We start from the raw sequence: 20062 nt of genomic DNA, 5'->3' as shown, positions 1-20062 counted from the left end.
TACAACTATGCTAAGTCGGATATTTTCGTTGTTTCTAAAGCGTTTTTGGAGCTGCCAATTGAAAGGATACATACAAGTCACCGTAACATGAACGTGCCATTATGCAGCCATCAAGGTATAATGTATGACTGAGGCGACTTTACTTATAATTTGGTAACAGTCAAATGTTAAAGCATCTCTTAAATTAGATATATGGAATTCACTTATGACTGGAACAAAACTTCAATGCAAAGTCAAAGGATGAAAAGAAGTGCATGTACCTGCACTACCTACACCGTAATAGGGTACAACTTGATCCTTTGAGGAGAGTTGACCCCCATCTAAAGATAAACGCAGCTTCAAACTTTGATGTAGAAAAAGTTCGTTAGATCTGCAACAACCTTTCTCTGTGGTTCTCTGGCAGTTTTTTTTAGAAATTATATGTGTTGAATTAATGGTTTTGTCAGTTCTTTTATATTAGTGTGGTTGTTCGTGGCGAGTTGTGGTGGTGGTGGTACACCTGATTTAAGAGCAGTGGTTAAAATTCCACGTTATTAAGGATAGCTACAAGGCCCACAAGTGTATCGGCGTCCAAAGCACGAGAATGGACAAATATTGTACCTGCGGGTGAGGGTGTTAAAGCTTTTGGCAATGCATATGAAGTGAGAAATCATAGTGCATCTAACAAAGTTCTGAAAACCGGCCCGAATGTCGAACTGGAAAAATTACCGGGTCAGGGTCAAATGGGTCAACCCGCGGTTTAACCCGGGTCACTGGGTCATGTATATATCTAGGACCCTATGTTTATTATCACCAAAGAGATGTCGGCTCAGTGGTTAGGGGTTACTTAAACAAGCAGAAGGTTCTGGTATCAAACACCATCATTCTCACAATAATTTTATTTCCAATCCGTAATCCTATCTTCTGATATGTTTTTCATCATTTTTAGGAACCCTGGGAAGGAGAAAGAACCCCAGGAACTACCAATGTGTGATATTGCTACGATGATGGATACGTAACCTAAGCATATGATTCTTTTTTTGGTATACGTTTCCCAAATTATGTACCACTATTAATTGAATGATGTGGAAATATGTCAAGAGAGCTATGTGGATTGCCAGGGGACTGAGGCGTAACATTGAGGAGGTTTTATATTTGGATTGCGAGGAACAAAGAAAACTGATTCTCAGGCTTCTGGAATTACATAATCCAATGAGGGATGATCTATATACTGACGAAGTAATTGATGATTGGATTAGTCTTTCCCAAACTCCCGACAGTTCTTCATCATCTTCTGAGGATGTTCCTTCGATTGTTGGTCGTAGTGGATGATTGTAGATAATTTACTTATTTAAGTCATTCCAGCTTATGTTTATGCAGACTTTTAGCATGTTTAAGGTTATGGATTTGGGTGATTTACTTTTCAGAGTTACTTTTCATTAACCTTGAATGAATGGATAATAGTGTTTTGGTTCTTAATTTATGAGATTCTTAATTTACGACCAGGATTACCAGCCGTAAGTTTTGGTAACGGCTAGGATAATCAGCCGTAAGTTGTATCAACGGCTAATATTAACAGCCGTTGAACTCCTGTACCCAGAACTACAGGAAGAAAACATATCCAAAATCGGGTTTACGGTTTGGTGTCTCAGCCGTAACTTAGTAAAATCTGAAACTGGGATTACAGGAAGAGTTACGGCCAGGATTACCAGCCGTAAGTTTTACATTACCCAAAAATACGGGTTGAATTCCTAGACGTTACCGAATGTTCGGCTAGGTTTCCCAGTCGTGATTATGCGAATTGCTCACTTGGGTCATTACGGCTAGGTCGCGTCAGCGTATGACCTGGCCGTAACTACCTCTAAGTAACCTCATAAATTTATCATATTATGATTGCAAACACATAATAAGAGTAAAACTAGATTCTTCATATATAATGAGTGATTCAAAATACATAGGTTCACCACATTACTATCATATTATCGTTTTAATCGCCACCTCCGTGTCGGAAAACACTTCCACAAGACCTTGATTTGGTGATGGATCTTTAAATGTTAGTTGTTGCCAAAATGGATCTATATCTTCAATCGGAATCATCCTTGTGGGATAATTTGCTATTAAATGCCTACATGAGAGCCCCAAAGTCGACTTAATTGGACAATTACATATCATTCCCGGTGGAAAATTGTGTTCCTCCCAAACCTCCACTTCCGTTTTCATTTTTAGGATTGCCCATTGAGAAATATATAAACTTATTCCCCGGAGCCAAGGGCTATCCCGGTAGTCGGTAACGAGTCTAGATCGTCTCTTTTCAAAAGCCCTTTAATTATATCGAGATCACGCTTGAAATACTCAACCATAACTTCAAAAACAACAACGAATCCACCATCACAACCATTTAACTTAGTCTTGAACCGATAGTGAGCCGACTCCACCGTGCTTGTGGCTTGATTGTCGTAGTGTGTACAACGGTTTACCCATGCACTAACAAACTATTATTTATGGGGATCCAATAACTCGTTCTTCAAATATGTTATAACATCCGGGTAGGTTGACCAATTTCCATTACAAAACGCTCCCTTTGTAAATATAATGGTTCCATGAGTGACCATAATAGTTGTTCCCAATCACCTTGAAAATCCGCCCAAAGCACCCCGGCTATCTTGTCATTCATCTAAAGATTTTCTTTCTCTTCTTGTTGTATCTCCAACAGTAGATTTTTGATCCTCTCCATTTCGGTCTTCTTTGCTGGCCATATAGCCCTCTTGCAATTAGTTTGCACATTGTTCCATATATGAAACGTGCAAAGATGATGACGCGCGTAGGGAAAAGCACGTGGTATGGCCCACATCAATGCTTGCTCTTTATCCGTAATCAACACTGTATGAGTATACCTTCTTGATACAATAACTTGACCTTTTGCAATGCCCACAAATAACTTTCCTTCGACTCGTCTTTCAAGAAACAAAACGCAACGGTAAATGTCGACTTGGTAGATATTTGCCCAACAAAGTTCAATATCGGCATGTTGTACTTGTTCGTTTTATACGTGCAATCCATAAAGAGAATTTGATGAAAGCATCTTGCCAATTGAACACATTCCGGATTCGCGACGAAAATATATTCCACTTCGTTTTCTTCATTCCTGTCACACGCGGTAGAGTACTTTGCCTCCTCAAACAAAAAAAATAATTGTTGCATAACCACTCTCTCTTACCATGACTCTTTTCTAAATTTTTCTCTTTCATTATAGATAGTTTCCAATGAGGATGAGTTTTGTGGATTTAACACCTTGACGCCACTAAGAATATCAATAGGTCTTGTGCGTCTTTTACTCAACACGCGTACTAAAACCTTTTCTAAAGGGTTGAGCCTTGCCGAATAAGGATGGTTGATCAAACTTTCCGGAATAGGATGATTATGATAACCCGAGACGACTTTTTCCATATACCACATTTTGTTGTCGTCGTTAAATTTAAATTTAAGCTTAAAAGGGCATTCGGTCTTCTTCGTATTATATACTCCCTTCTTCCTAACAGTTTTTGGTTTATACCCACTACCCTTTTTCCAGTGGCTCTCATACTTTCCACTACACTCGCAAACCATTTGAAAGCTCTTGTCTGTAACTTGTTTATTCTGGACTATGATGCACATCTTTTTCAACCCTTGTGATCGAGCCCACAACTTTGCATCTTTCTTATCTCCCCACTCATAGTTGTTTGCATAGTGAGCACTTGTGTCCTCGAAAACTTGCACAGGTGGAGGTTGATTTTCCGTAACCACCTCTTGCTCTTCAATAACCACCTCTTGATCTTCCATAACCACCTCTTGATCTTCCACGGGAATGTACGGTACAATCTATAATAAAATGACATATGTCACATAATTATTCACAAAAGAAATTTAAACACAGAGAAACGGCTGGGTTCGAGAGTGATATTTCAGCCGTCAAAGTGTACACGGCTGGGTCGACAAGTGATATTCCAGCCGTCAAAGTGTACACGGCTAGGTCGAAAAGTATTATTCCTAACCGTAAACCATTTACGGCCAGGAATACCAAGACGTATGGTTTCCTGTAGCTGGAGGAGTCAGCTTACGGCCTAAAAAACGAGCCGTAAAACTGGTTACGGCTGGGTAACCCAACCGGTGCCACCAGCATTAAGTAGCATTTAATATTATCGGACAGGAAACCTAACCGTCGCCGACAGTATTAAATGCTTCCCATGCACGTAGAAAATACCTGGCCGTAATTGACTAGTTACGGCTAAGAATTTCCATCGTTCCATCCGTAAGGTTTAGTAACGGCTGGGAGTTCATGATCTGTGAGCCGTATAACTCAATAACGGCCAGGAGTTCATGGTTTCCCAGCCGTGATTGTACCTGGCGGCTGGAAACCTACGGTTTTCGGAAGGAAAGAATGGAAACTCTGAGCTTCAAAACTGAAATAGGAGTTAGAATATAGGTACACCTGGTAATCTTGAGCAATTGTTTCTTCGATTTCTTCTTCTTCTTGGGTTGGTCCTTCAAAATCATAATAGGGTTCATAAGAGTTATTTTGAGTTTGAGAAGAAATTTCATGATTTTGTGAAAAATCAGCAAAAAACTGATTATTGTTGATGGGTATTAATATGTTATCGTATTTTGAAGATGAGAGTTCACCTACATCAAAAGTTTTGCTTGAATCACTGATTTTCATTTTTCTCCCCAATTTTTTCCCCTCTTCTTCTTCTCTTCCCTCTGTTTTTTTTTTTTTTTGATTTTCAACTTCTAACACTTAACTTAAGGAATGAACTAGTGTTGATTAATTAGCTAATCATGATTAATTAGTAACATTAATCAAGTTTATTATGTAAAATCAGTGAGGGGTCATATTAGTCATTTATATAAATATTTGATGGGGTGTCCCAATTACTATTTGGCAGCCCTTGACAGCCCCAAAAGACCATGACTTTTCAAGCCCCAACAATAGGATTCCTATTATCAATCCCATATGGCCTAAGAATACAAGTAATCCCTTATATATACCATGATGAGAAACATGTAGAACGCAATTGTTATCACAAGGACTTGTATGTTTGAGCCTCAATAGTTGAAAAGCAATTAGTGCAAAAATCTCAGCTCAAGGTTCATTATCGGCAAACATACAACACTGGTCTTCATTCCTTAGATATGACTGGAAAACGAGTGCCAGTGAACGCTGGTCTTATTTCCTCTGACGAAAGTGGTTTTCTCCTTCTAGCTAAACCTCGTGTAGTCCTACATCCTCGGCCCAAATCAGAGCTTCTTCCAGTGCAAGCCTACCTGTTTAGCTTGCTTCCGTTGATATCCTTGCGATGAACTTGGACTCCCTGTAGTTTCCAGACCAATCACAGATTATAAGTCTCATACTAGCCATATTTCTAACTCTATCGGATGTTTCGAGTCAGTGGTGGTCATCACAATGATATAGTAGCTGCATCTTGCAAGTAACCAACAAGCTACAACTACATAGAATAAATAACTAACCAACAACAAAATTTATGAGCCTCAGAATTGCAGAATTTGTCACCAAGGCGTTAAGCCATTCAGTCCCGAAAGATGGTGTTCTTTAAATCAGATATCCTCATAGGCTCGGTAGCAAAACATAAATCAAGATGACTATTTGTTACGAAGATCAACACAAAAGAAATATATATATCATGGCCAGTCCCAAGAGGTAATGGCCACAATGCAGCTCCCCAATGCAATGAAATATGAGTTTGTATGGTTTAAAACAAGCCCCGAGACAGTGGTACAAGAAGTTTGATAACTTCATGCATTGAGGTGGTTACTCATGGTGTAATGCAGATCATTGTTGTTACTTCAAAAGGTGTGGTTCTGACTACATCATATTATTACTGTATGTGGATGATATGTTGGTTGCCAGAATATCTCTACAAGAAGTTGAGAATTTGAAGAAACAATTAGCAAGTGAGTTTGCTATGAAAGATCTTGGTGAGGCAAAGAAGATTCTTGGTATGAGGATCATAAGAGATAGAGCTAAGGGTGTACTTATGCTTAGTCAGGCTGAATATATTGAACGAGTGTTGAAAAGGTTCAATATGGAGAATGCTAAACCAGTTAGTTCTCCACTTGGAAGTCAAATTCGTCTTTCAAGTATGCAGTGTGCGAAGACAAATGAAGAAAAGGAGTACATGGATAACGTACCATATTCTTCGGCGATTGGGAGTCTAATGTATGCTATGGTGTGCAGGAGACCAGATATTGCACATGCAGTGGGAGTAGTGAGTAGATATACAAGCAACCCAGGAAAACGACATTGGGAAGCTGTGAAGTGGATTCTCAGGTATTTGAGAGGTAACATAAACGTACCATTGTGTTACGGAAGAGGTGGTTCTATCTTGAGGGGTTATGTGGATGCAGACTTCGCAGGTGATGTAGATAAAAGGCGAAGTACGACAGGTTATGTTTATACTTTGGGGTCAGCTGCAGTGAGTTGGAACTCACGTTTACAGAAATTGGTGACATTGTCTACTACGGAAGCGGAGTACGTAGTAGTAACAGAAGCGAACAAGGAGATGATTTGGTTACGAGGTTTGTTAGATGAGTTGGGAAAGGAACAACGAGATAGTATTCTATTTAGCGACAGTCAAAACGCTATACATTTAGCCAAGAACTCAGCCTATCATGCTAGGATGAAGCATATAGATATTCGTTATCATTTCATTCGGGATCTCTTAGAAGAAGGAGAGTTGAAGCTCGAGAAGATTCTTGGTTCGAAGAATCCGACAGATATGTTTACCAAAGGAGTTACATCAGACAAGCTAAAGCTCTGCGGCTTTAGTTGGTCTCTCAGAATGAGGATCTGGGAGGGGAGCCACACTAACAAGGAAGATGTTTTAGCACCGTAAATCCAAAGTTGAAGAAAAGGACAATTGAAGACAATTAATGAGTCTTCAAAGTGGGAGATTGTTAGTTAATTGAAGACTAATTAATTATTTCCTAAAGTTAGCCGTGATATTTTAGGAAAGCGGTTTCCTAAACCGGTAACCTATATAAGTCGGTAATTAGGCCTTGTAGGATTGTATTGTGTAGAAAACGATTAAGAGATCGGTGAGAGATTTCTTGTATAGATTTTAGGGATAAAGCTAGGGTTTCGTTGTGAGAGCATATTGGTGAGGAACACGAGACAAGGTTATCGTCTCGGGTAATTGTTGCGGTGTAACCAAGGGTTTGCTGGGATTCAAACAACGTTGTAATCATTTTTCTTCATAGTGGATTTGAGTTGGTGCGGCTCAAAGTGGAAGTAGACAATATATACCTTCGTTGTATGTATTGGTCGAACCACTATAAATCTTGTGTCTTCTGAGTTGATTTATCTTTCTCGTATTTTCATAGTTGCTTGTGCTTGGTTTACTTATTATTCATCATAATATCTCAAGATCCGTTATTCCGCGGTTGTTACTGATTCCATAAGAAAATCCTGACATCTTCGTCTCGGCACAAAACAAGAAAGAAAGACCGATTAATTATTTGGAGTTTGTTGATGAAGGAAATTGTGAGTTGGTTTTCTTTCAGATGCCGCGAGAGAAGCTTGAAAAGGTATACCTCTAGGCTTATTTATGATATATTCTCATGGACGAGTTAATATCCTGATATTTTAGATGTCGAACATGGTTGTAAAATGCTCTGAAGCATCCTAGATTCTTGGGGAGCAGCGGACGTATAATTCTCATTTCTTAAGCTTCCTAGTTTCTTGGGTAGCAGCAGACGTATAATTCTCATTTCTTTTCGGGTCATAGCCTGTCCATATGCACTTGGCCTAACAAACAGACTTATAATAACAGTACTCCTCGATATGGTCATCTGCATATCTTACCTCTTGTATTTTAGCATCAAATTTATTGGTGTTTTTAATCTTTCCAAGGTTTTTCTTTTTTGGAAAAGATAAAATTTCATTCAAATGTAGTGCTGAGCTAGCACTAAAGATACAACGGATATTCTCCTAAACCAAGAAGAGAAAAAACAGGCTAAGAAAGTACATATTCGGAGAAATCCCTCTTACATGTTGAGACTAGAAATTATGATTTAAAAATGCCCCAATCATTCACAAAATTCGCAAACTTAAATTGTTTAAAGGACTCATGAACCATTGCCCAACTATATAAACAAGCCTCATTAGAATAATAACCCGCTCTTCCGTTTTTTGTTTGTTGCGGAAAACTCTATCGTTCCTCTCCTCCCAGATTTGCTGCCATACAGCGAAGGGCAGACAAAATTTTAGAAATTTAATCTTTCCAAGGTTGGAAGTGACTTCCTATGAATGTTTTAGATAACAAGAACACAGAAGGCTGTGACAGGCATATTGCAGTTTCAACTCCAGCATAACCCAGCTACGAGCGTACTTTCAAGTTAAACTAAATTGATTATTCTACAATTCCCGCATATAAGAAGAGGATTACATGTAACAGCAAAAGGTCGAACACGCCCTTCTCATTCACTTTGTCACAGAATTCCATGGGGATCGATAGCAATCTTTGATCTTTCAACATACACACCTGTAAGTTGTCCAAGTCTATAGAATATGCACGAACCACGGCTTTCAGGAACAAACATACGATGATGTGCTCCAGCAGTTCACAGAAAAGTTAATGAAAGCATGAAGGAGTTGGTAGATTTTTTCTGCACATAGCATTGTATTTATATTTATTCCCTTCTAACATAATTTTATTAATCCTTCAATAAAAAAAATGAGAGTTGGTACGTAGTACGTAATTAATATAAAATCAAGAATTGTTGATTAAAAGCCAAAACATAAACATTTTTCAATGTAAACCAACAAACTTGATAGAAGAACTAATATGAAATAATAACAGAAGCACGTACAATATCCAGAGTATATAATTAAAGATCATAACACCGGAAGGACATAAATCAAACTGATTATATCCCAACAACTTGTTCATCAAACTTTTTAATGAAAACTCAGGAGCTGGGGGTTTATCCTCGATGCAGCATAAGCAGACACTATTTCCTGTTTCTGGATTCGATCCACACACGGTGAAATCGAACTTTAGGCTACCCATCTTAGAACAATATGTAAAGTGACACAAGTTCTCGTCACAAGGGGTGTTTGGGTCGTGTATTTCAGCATGTCCCTGTGGATTACATGGTTGGCTATGGACGTTCCTGTACATACGTAATAAAGAATATTACTCACATTAAGATACATGTATCTATTTCCTGTATTGAACGAAACAGATGCTTGTAATATAGATAGTTCCAGTTGTCAACAGAAACAACATTATAATTGAGCAGCAAGACACAAACGCAAAGGAAATTAACAAACAGCTTGTATAACTTACGGGAAGTACGAGACAAACAAAACCAAGAGAAACCCGATGAGAAGAGGAGCTGAGAAACATAGATGGTGATGAGCTTTTGCCATTTTTTTCTTGTATGAGTTCTTTCTTTTTCCTTCCGATTTATTGTTATTCCATTATAAGCTCCCTGACTTGTTGGTAGAGGATTCCTGACACCTACTATTTTTATTAACAACATGGCCTTGGGGACAAAAGATGTATATTTGATCCTACGTTCCTCCTACTCATCCTAGTACTAATATAATCCACCAAAAAGAATTATACAAACACTTCATGATTGGTAAGGGTTTTCATAATGTGTTTTATTTATAAAGGTAAGGAGAAGTGAACGAAGAAGAGAGACCCGAAGGATCAATGAAAAAGCGCAAAATTCTCTTCACAAACACACATTGACACATATTACTGAACACACTGACGCACACAGAACTGGCCGGATAAGAACACAGGACCATGGTAGCTAGCTAGGTTGGTAATGCCTAATTAAACGGTAAGGTTCTTCAAGCACTCATTCACGAGTTAAGCTTCCATATGCATGGAGAGATTCCAAAACATTGAGTAGATCATCAGAATATATACTATCCCATAAAATCTTTATAAAATTATTTTTCAATTATTTTCACGTCATAGCAGAATATAATAAAAAACAACAAATCTGAAGTTCAAATAAATTCACAACACACTGGTTAAATCAAATCAACGATACCATCATTTCCCTTGTTTTATGCTTCTTCTTTCTCAGCTTTCAACTATTCATCTTCCTTTATCTTCTCAAGAGCCTTTATCAAGTTTTGCAAACAAGCTTGAGAGTCTCTTTCGATGGTTTTAGGCATCAAATTCTCAGCAACATCAGCAGGAGAAACTTTTACCTCATGGATCAAATGTCTTATGGTGTCAAACAGTTCATGAGACTCCAGGTCTAAATATATCTTCGCAAACACTTTAAATCCTTCGAAACAGCAGTACGACATTTCAATGTGTTTGTCCATCCGGCCTCTACGAATTAGAGCTGGGTCTAATTCCTCGACGTAGTTAGTGGTGAACACAAAGATTCGTTCTTTGCTGCAAGCTGACCATAACCCGTCTATGACATTAAGAAGCCCAGACAGCGTAACCTTGCTGTCCCCGTTACTTTCTTCATCTTCTTTATCTTTATCTTTATCTTCTTCCTTTTTCTTCTCCCGTTTGTTGGTAAGATCGAGTTAACAATCGACATCCTCTATTACAGTAATAGACTTATTTGATGTATTATGTAAAAGCTGTTTAAGCTCGCTATTTCCGCTCACTGCCCTTAGTTCAAGATCATAAATGTCATAATTGAAAAGCTTAGCCATGGCAGCAATCATACTAGACTTACCAGTACCCGGGGGACCATATAAGAGATACCCACGCTTCCATGGTTTACCTATCTTCAGATAGTAGTCTCTCCCCATACTAAAGGTTACTAGATCATCGATAATTTCTTGCTTTTTTGCTGGATCCATTGCGAGGTGATCGAACGTCACTGGGTGCTCAAACGCTACTTGACTCCACAACTTGTATCCGTACTCATGGTTTGCATTATTAGAGTAGAGCCGTATGTGCCTGTTCTCAATCATGTTTTCCCCTCCTTGATGACATGATTTAGATATGGCCCGGTGATCGTCTCGCGGTGCCGCCGATGAAATTTGAGCGTCAAATGTCGTCTCTCCTCAATAGCCGAAGAATAACGAGAAAAAGACTTGGTTTCTAAGACAGTCTTGTCCAAGGACCACCAGATTTTCACTCCTGCAAAGTCATCAACTATCTCTTCATCGTCATCCATGCTGAAGGCGAGATCCTTGTTGCCCTTCACTATCCGAGCCTTCAGTCGCTTTGCAAGCTTAGAACTTTTAGGACCCAGATAAGCTTCAATTGCGGTGTAAGCTTTGCTTACTTTCAACCAATCACCACCACCAGTGAATTCATCGAAGCTTATCTCTATGTAAGGATATGCAAACGCCGTAATTCGGCATATGCATGCTGATAGATAACGAGTGACATACTCTGGAACAAATTGTTGAATCATCGTATAAACAAACATGATACTTCCGATGAGTGTTCCAAATCCCATCAAAATGTCCCCCATACTCTTCGACATCTTTCTTAATTTTCTGAGCAACAAGAAATGAAATTCGGAGAAGTGGGAGAGCCTGATAGTGTGGTATGAAAACTTATACTCTGTGTGTGTATATCCAAAACTCATATGGTTGTGATCATGCTTAAATAGAGATGTCATAGCTCTCATCATTGTAACCAGAAACAAAAACATGCATCTTCTTTTGTGCTCTTTCCTGCTAATTAATTCATGCTTAATTGGCAAGGAACGAACCCCATCAGCAGCCGGAATCTTAATAAAAAAAATAATTAATTGAAATGTTCACCACATAAACGTTTTTTAATCGTTTTATTTACACATGCATGCAGGATGTTTCTTTACCGTCTCTTTAAAGCGTTCTTCAGTTTCACAGTTTTCTAATATTTATTTATTCTTTTACTTTGTTTTTTCAACTTTCATATATAATACTGTCATTAATTCTTGATCAGGTAAAGATTATTCGGTTTTATTAAGATAACAATGGCGATGCTACAGAAAAAAAGAAAAGAAAGAGGTGCAAGAATCTATCTTTAGGGGACACCGTCCCATTATGGGACGTAAAAGGTGTAACTTTGATTGAAGAGGGAATTTTTCCTTCATTAGACTTGTGCTTCACATGAGTTTTACGTGCCTTCTCTCAGATCAGAATAACAGGCAACTTCCTTTAACACTTCACTATGAACAGCACCAAGTCTCACAATAAATTAAATTACATTTACATTTTCGGTGGAAGTAGCTAGTTAAAAGACTACCGCTAGATCATAGAAGGCGGCTTTTTTATTTTGCAGTCAATAGGTATAGAACACTCTTAGGTATGCATGGCTCACCAAAATTTTATATATGCATAATTGTGCTAAAAACCTATCTCTAGTTCTGATTTTAAAATATGCATTGTATGACGTAAAATTATTTTCACGTAAAAGATGAATATTTATGTTTTGGATCCCGTGACAACAAGACCGATTAAATTTTAAAATAGCAGCAAATTTTGAAGTTCAAATAAATTCACAAAGCACGCGTTAAACCAAATCAATGATACATGTCCATGCATGATCGTTTTCCTTCTTCTATTCTTCTTCTTCCTCAGCTTTCAACTTTCCATCTTCTTTTATCTTCTCAAGAGCCTTTATCAGGTTTTGCAAACAAACTTGAGAGTCTCTTTTGATGGTTTTAGGCATTAGATTCTCAGCAACATCAGCAGGAGAAACATTTACCTCATGGATCAACTGTCTTATGGTGCCAAAGAGTTCATGAGACTCCAGGTCTAAGTATATCTTCGCAAACAATTTGAATCCTTCAAAACAGCAGTACGACAGTTCAATGTGTTTGTCCATCCGGCCTCTACGAATTAGAGCTGGGTCTAATTCCTCGACGTAGTTAGTGGTGAACACAAAGATTCGTTCTTTGCTGCAAGCTGACCATAACCCGTCTATGACATTAAGAAGCCCAGATAGCGTAACCCTGCTGATGTCTTCATTACTTTCTTCTACTTCTTTTTCATCTTCCTCCATTTTCTTCTTCTCCCGTCTGCTGGTAAGATCCAGTGAACAGTCGACATCCTCTATTACAGTAATAGACTTATTTGATGTATCATGTAAAAGCTTTTTAAGCTCGCTATTGTCTCTCACTGCCGTTAATTCAAGATCATATATATCATAATGCAAAAGCTTAGCCATGGCAGCAATCATACTAGACTTACCAGTACCCGGGGGACCATACAAGAGATACCCACGCTTCCATGGCTTGCCAATCTTCAGATAGTAGTCTCTCCCCATACTAAACGTCACAAGATCATCGATAATTTCTTGTTTTTTTGCTGGATCCATTGCGAGGTGATCGAATGTCACGGGGTGCTCAAACTCTACATGACTCCACAATGTCTTCTTGTATTCATAATACCCCTGGTTTGCATTATTAGAGTAGAGCCGTATGTTTCTGTTCTCAATCATGCTTGCCTTTCCCTCCTTGATGACATGATTTAGATATGACTTGGTGACAATTGCACGGTGTTTCTGATGAAATGTGAGCGTCAAGTGTCGTCGCTCCTCGGTAGCCGAAGGATAACGAGAAAAAGAATTGGTTTCCGGGACAGTAATGCCCAAGGACCACCAGATTTTCACCCCTTCAAAATCATCAACTATCTCTTCATAATCATCCATGCTGAAGACAAGACCCTTGTTTCCCTTCACTATCCGAGCCTTCAGTCGCTTTGCAAATTTAGAACTTTTAGGACCCAAATAAGCTTCAACTGCGGTGTACGCTTTGCTTAGTTTCAACCATTCACCACCACCACTAGTGAATTCATCGAAGCTTATCTCCATGTAAGGATTTAGAAATGCCGTAATTCGGTGCATGTATACTGAGAGATAATCAGAGATTTGCCGTGGGATGAATTGTTGAATCATGGTATAAATAAACATGATACTTCCCATGAGTGTTCCCATTCTCATTACAGTCTCCCCCATACTGGACATCATTCTTAATTTTCTGTGCAACGTACAAGAAATGAAATCTGTGAATTAGAGAAGTGGGATAGCCTAATAGTGTGATTTGACAACTTATGGACTATGTGTGTATATCCAAAATTCAAAGGGTTGTGATCATCCTTAAATAGATGTCTAATTAAAACATCTTTTTGGGGCTCTTTCCTGCTAATTAATTCAGGCATAAGGAACCAACCTCATTGGCTCCTGGAGTCTTAATAAAATAGAAATTTAGAACGTGGCCGGTCACCACATAAATGATTTCTTAATCATGTTTCTTCCACATGCTAGCATGTTGGAAGTTTCTTTACCGTCTCTTTAAATTTGTCTTCAGTTTCTCACTTCTACAGTTTATTAATTTATTTTCTATTTTCGTATATATAATAGTGTCATTATTTACCAAGTAAAGACCATTCGGTATGTTAAAATATAACGACGCTGCAAAAAAGAAAAGGCGCAAGAATCAATTTGTAGAGAACACGGTACACCGTCCCATTATGGTAGGTAAAGCTGCAGGTTTAATATTGAAGATGGAATTTTCCTTGTCCTTCACACTAGCTCTACGTACCTTCTCTCAGTAACGGAATAAAATAGGTGCCCACATATAAAAGATGGTGATAATAATTCACCACTGCAATATGACCAGCACACCAAGTCTGACAATAATTATATTTTCGATGGAAATATAGTCAAGATCCTACCGAGAGATCAGAGAAGTGCGATAGTAGTATAATACGCCTTAAAATAGCCACCACCTTTTTTTTAGCTCATTCATTTCTTTCACAAGCTCATAGGACTTCATTTTATTTTTCTCTTACACTTTTAGAACAAACTTGAAACAAAGTCATCTTCTATATTTATTTATTTTTACACAAAATTAGTTGAAAAGACCAAAACCAACAATTCCTGGGTGAAATGGACAGTTAGATTTTGATACTTTTTAAATGGACAAAAATGTAAAAATAGGCAGGATGTAACCAGTTTCATCGTGCCCATTCAAATATTTTTTCTTATTTTTAATTTGCACAGGATGTATCCAGTTTCATCCTTGCTATTTTTTAAATTTAAGCTAGGATGAATCCAGTTTCATCTTTGCTATTTTTTTTTGGCCATTTCACCCAAACTATTTTTTACTCTTCCATTTGAACCGTGATTTAAAAATATTTGGACAAATTACCCATTTTTCGTTATTTTTAATAAACACGATTTTCAGTATTAAATTTCAATTTATTAACATTGTCATACACATGCATACTGAATTGGAAATATTTTGAAGTACATGAATGATATATTGAAGCCCCGGAGAAACTTTCTATATGGTTCTTGATTCTAATTTAGGAAGACGATCATTAGGGAAATAAGTCCTAGCCATATGTATGCCTCTTTTGTGGTGCTAAAAACAAAAGACAGTACATTGACAATTTGCATCTTAGGAGTAAAGTGAGTAATTCCAAGCATTCTGTTGTAGACTTACAACGAACACGGTTAAAGTCGGTTTCGATAGGAAATCGATTATGAAGCCTAACCTAAGTAGATCCAAAGATGTCTGAAATACACCAGCAAAGAATGTTGAAGTGAGAGTCACTTTCAGATATAGAGTTGGGTCTTCAGTTGGTGAGAATACTTTAAGCATAGAACCCATTACTAGTGATGTTATTGATACTTGACCACCTGCTAAATGTCTTGAACTTCCGAGAATTGCATGCAACAATGGTGGTACAAAGAAAACAATCAAGAAAATGAATTGTAAAGTGATTACATAGTCCATGAATAGGAGGCAAATTTGCCAACTCAGCATAAATTCCCTGCAAAGTCAAAAAATTTAGGGTTCATATCACAACCATAAACTTTAAGATAATATGGGGATTTAACCACTTAAAACATGGGAAGCTTCTCATACCTGAGGTATAGGCAAGCTAGCAGTTGGAAGACCAGATATAACATCAGATTTAAGAAGTTTGAAGCTATACTCAGAAACCCATTGTAGTATAGAAAAAAATATTAATTAAAGTCCTAGAAGAAATTTCTTAGAAGGCTTTTGATTGGGCTTTTTGATAAAGTACCCTTACTTTTCACATTATATTAAAAAAAATGTCCCCGTTTTTTAGAAATTTGTCAAAATGCCTTTTCCTTGACCGTTTTATTCAAAAAAACGGGAAACAACAGATAGCAGGCGTTAACACTTAGGTGGCAGTGTTAAAAAGTCTAAAAAGCCCTTCCTACTGAGTCGAACCGAATCCACTTGAATCGCCGAGTCAATAGAAAAAACGGCCTTATTGGCTGTTTTACTGAGTTGTATCGGACCAATTCTGCACTGAGATCGGTCATTGGACTCTACGTCGTCCGGGTTCTGTTTATTTCTCAGCCATTTTCCGTCCAGGTTCAGGCCTTCTTCCTGCAAACATTAATCTATCCGTTGTTCACACCTATTCTTCACCTAGTTCATCTTAAAAATCACCCACAACACAAAACAAACTCTCCCCTGCCGAACCCATCTCTTCCTTGAGTCAAACACCATTAACCTTCATCGCAGAATCAGTTTAACAACCCATTTCACCATCACCATACACACGAACTCAACATCATCTTCTCAATCTTTCTCAATCAACCATACCATAGTTACATCTCTACAAAACCCATTTGTTCTTCCACACAACAGACCCAATAAACCTTGAATCTATTCCCTTCATCCCTGTTAATCGATGGCATCAGTTCTTCTTCTTATCTAATTCACGTTCTAAGGAAACAACAGCTCACCAGTACCCGGGGGACCATACAAGAGATACCCACGCTTCCATTGTTGGATAAACTTCAACATTAAGCCTAAGATAATCTCTAACAAGTTGGTTAGGATAAGAAAAGGCAATTGATGTAATCCTAAGGGAATTAGAAGTCATCTAGTTCTAAGAAAATGAAAGACATGTAATAAGGTAATAGGACTAGGAAAAGGAATTCATAGTTCTATATATATATACGATCACCAAAGTTGTGGTTGATCATATGAGCAAGATTAGAGCTTGTGTTTAGTTTCGAGAGATTTTCTAAACATCAATAAAGAGAGTTGTCTTTATATAAGCTAAGTTTCATCTTGCAGTTTCCATTAATTGGTATCAGATCTTGTTTCTGAGCCATTGAAAATGAAACCACCATTGTGGGTGCAAAACAGTTCACGCCACCATTAATAAAAGTTCCAATCCTCAACGCCACAAACTACACAGTATGGGCCATGAGAATGAAGGTACTGATGAAAATCTACAAAGTTTGGGAAACAATTGATCCTGGTACATTGGACCCAGAAAAAAGCAATGTTTCCATTGGATTACTCTTTCAAGCAATACCAGAATGTCTTGTTATACAAGTTGGTGAACAGGAAACTTCAAAGAAAATTTGGGATGCAATAAAGGCACGTAATCTCGGAGCTGATCGAGTTAAAGAAGCCCGTCTGCAAACCTTAATGGATGAATTTGAAAGAATGAAGATGAAAGACACTGATACTATTGATAGCTTTGCAGGAAAGCTATCAGAGATAGCCTCAAAAGCTGCGTCACTTGGACAATCCATTGATGAAGATAAACTGGTAAAGAAGTTTCTCAATAGTTTGCCAAGATCCAAGTATATTCATATCATAGCTTCTCTCGAACAAGTCTTAGATTTAAAGAAGACTAGCTATGAAGATATAATTGGAAGATTGAAAGCATATGAAGAGAGAATCCTTGATGAAGAAAACAATGGAGAAAATCAACGAAAAATCTTGTACACAAACTCTTACCAACAAAACTTTGCGACAAGAGGAAGAGGTCGTGGAAGAGGTGGTAGAGTAAACAGAGGCCGAGGAAGGGGAGGAAGGTTTAACTCACAAGATAGAACAACAAGTCAGAATGATCAAAACCAAGGGAAAGAAAAAAAGGATAGATCAAACATTATTTGTTACAGATATGATAAACCAGGACACTTCTCCTCTGTATGCCCTGAAAGAATACAAAAGATGGAAGAAGCAAACAAGAACGAAACAAGGGAAGCAGATACAGCTCTTTTCATGCACGAAGTTGTATTCTTAAACAAAGGGAAACTAATACCAAAGAACTACGAATCAAAGGATGGAGAAGAAGGAATCTAGTATTTAGATAATGGAGCCAGCAATCACATGACTGGTAAGAGACACTACTTTTCTGAACTCAATGAGAAAATCAAAGGACAAGTGAAGTTTGGGGATGGATCTTCTGTAGAAATTGAAGGGAAAGGATCAATTCTATTTCAGAGAAAGACCGGAGAACAGAAGCTTGTCACAAACATCTACTTCATCCCAAACTTACAAAGAAACATTCTAAGTTTAGGACAAGCTACAGAAGTTGGATGTGATGTTAGAATGCGACAAGATTATCTAACAGTTCATGACCCAAGTGGAAGACTTTTAGTTAGAGTCACAGAATAGACTCTACAAGATAAGTCTCATGATTGAAAGGCCATTATGTCTGAATATGAGACTGGAAGATCAGACATGGAAGTGGCATGCAAGATTAGGACACATAAGTTTCAGAACCTTAAAAACTATGTCTCAGAATAAGATGGTTCGAGGCCTACCACAACAAAACGGAGTGGTGAAGAGGAGAAACAGGACTCTAATGGAGATGACAAGAAGTTCTTTAAAGGATATGCAGGTACCTAATTATCTATGGGGAGAAGATGTAAGACACTCCCCATACCTAATAAACAGGATACCTACGAAAGCTCTGAAAGACATGACTCCATATGAAAGCTTGCGAAAGAAAAAACCAAACATAGATCATTTAAGAGTGTTTGGTTGCAAAGCATACGCAAAAGTTGATTCTGCAACTCTTAAGAAACTGGATGATCGATCTCAGACTCTTGTGCATCTAGGAATTGAGACTGGATCCAAAGCTTACAGATTATTCAATCCAACAACGAAAAGAGTAATAGTGAGTCGAGATGTGGCATTCGATGAAAAAGCAAACTGGAACTGGAAAGAAACTAATGATGGATCAAGTAGGGATCCAGGAATGTTTCACATGAGATGGGGTCAAGTAATTTATGAATGCGAAGGACCCATAATCATCAATACTAATGGAAACAATGATGTTAATCAAGAAGAAGAAGAGAATAATGAAAACACTGAGAATAACGAAGAAGTAGAAGAAGAAGAAGAAGAGGAGATCGATGAAATAACTCAACCCATTCCACTGCGAAAATCAACAAGACAGATACAAAAGCCACAGTATCTGGAGGATTATGTTCTTCAAGCTGCAGAAGAATGTGAGATTATGCTACTTTCTGTTAATGATGAACCAAGGAATTTTCAGGAAGCAAAGGTCTCGACTAAATGGACACAAGCATGTAGAGAAGAAATTATTTCAATCAACAGAAACAAGACTTGGTTTCTAGTTGATAAGCCAGAGGCAGCATCAAACTCATGGTAAATTCACCACTTAGACGTTAAGACAACATTCTTACATGGTGAATTGCGAGAAGATGTGTATGTTGAACAACCAGAAGGTTTTGAAGTAAAAGGACAAGAGCATAAGGTTTATAAGTTATCAAAATATCTATATGGTCTAAGACAAGCTCCTCGAGCCTGGAATACAAAGTTAGATCAAATCTTAAAGGGAATGAGATTCATAAATTGTTCTAAAGAAACTTCTGTATACAGAAGAGAAGAAAAGGGAACGCTTCTTGTGATTGCAGTCTATGTAGATGATCTGTTTTAACTGGCAACTCCCTTAAGGTGATCAATGAGTTCAAGAGAGAAATGTCATCAAAGTTTGAGATGTCAGACCTTAGAAAACTCACTTATTACCTTGGCATAGAAGTCCATAAAGGAGTAGATGGGATTCAGATTAAACAAGAAGCTTATGCAAGGAGAATTCTGAAAGAAGCAGGACTTGAAACTTGTAATCCAACTAAGATACCAATGGAGTTTGGACTTAAAGTTTCAAAGGCACAAGAAGAAGCTGAGATTGATCCAACGAGTTATAGAAGAAATGTTGGATGCCTAAGATACTTATTACACACAAGACCAGATTTGGATTTCTCTGTGGGAGTAGCAAGCCGTTATATGCAGAGTCCACGCAAGTCTCATGGTGATGTAATAAAGCAGATATTGAGATATC

At 37.9% G+C, this 20062-nt stretch overlaps 1 protein-coding gene, 1 non-coding gene and 2 pseudogenes across 2 annotated transcripts; all 4 read right to left on the bottom strand.

Annotated features, from left to right (window-relative positions):
- Positions 1 to 5500: 5500 nt before the first annotated feature.
- Positions 5501 to 5591, bottom strand: LOC113307049. Its single transcript, XR_003339016.1, has one exon. It is a non-coding gene; the product is annotated as a small nucleolar RNA SNORD96 family (small nucleolar RNA).
- Positions 5592 to 10071: 4480 nt separating this feature from the next.
- LOC113305172 lies at positions 10072 to 11457 on the bottom strand (annotated as a pseudogene).
- A 916-nt stretch (positions 11458 to 12373) lies between these two features.
- LOC113301181 (AAA-ATPase At3g28510-like) lies at positions 12374 to 14003 on the bottom strand. The gene has a single exon (XM_026549941.1). It carries the CDS (start codon positions 13929 to 13931, stop codon positions 12522 to 12524), a length of 1410 nt encoding a protein of 469 aa, XP_026405726.1. The 5' UTR covers positions 13932 to 14003; the 3' UTR covers positions 12374 to 12521.
- A 1263-nt stretch (positions 14004 to 15266) lies between these two features.
- LOC113305171 lies at positions 15267 to 15921 on the bottom strand (annotated as a pseudogene).
- Between the last annotated feature and the right edge of the window lie 4141 nt (positions 15922 to 20062).

Source organism: Papaver somniferum, chromosome 8, assembly GCF_003573695.1.
Source record: "Papaver somniferum cultivar HN1 chromosome 8, ASM357369v1, whole genome shotgun sequence".
Lineage (NCBI taxonomy): Eukaryota > Viridiplantae > Streptophyta > Magnoliopsida > Ranunculales > Papaveraceae > Papaver > Papaver somniferum.
The sequence above is the reverse complement of the archived record's forward strand: the minus strand, read 5'-3'. Positions and strand labels throughout refer to the sequence as shown.

Bases quoted from the DNA above. Each gene is read 5' to 3' on its own strand.
- LOC113301181 (XM_026549941.1), bottom strand. From the start codon at position 13,931: ATGATGTCCAGTATGGGGGAGACTGTAATGAGAATGGGAACACTCATG.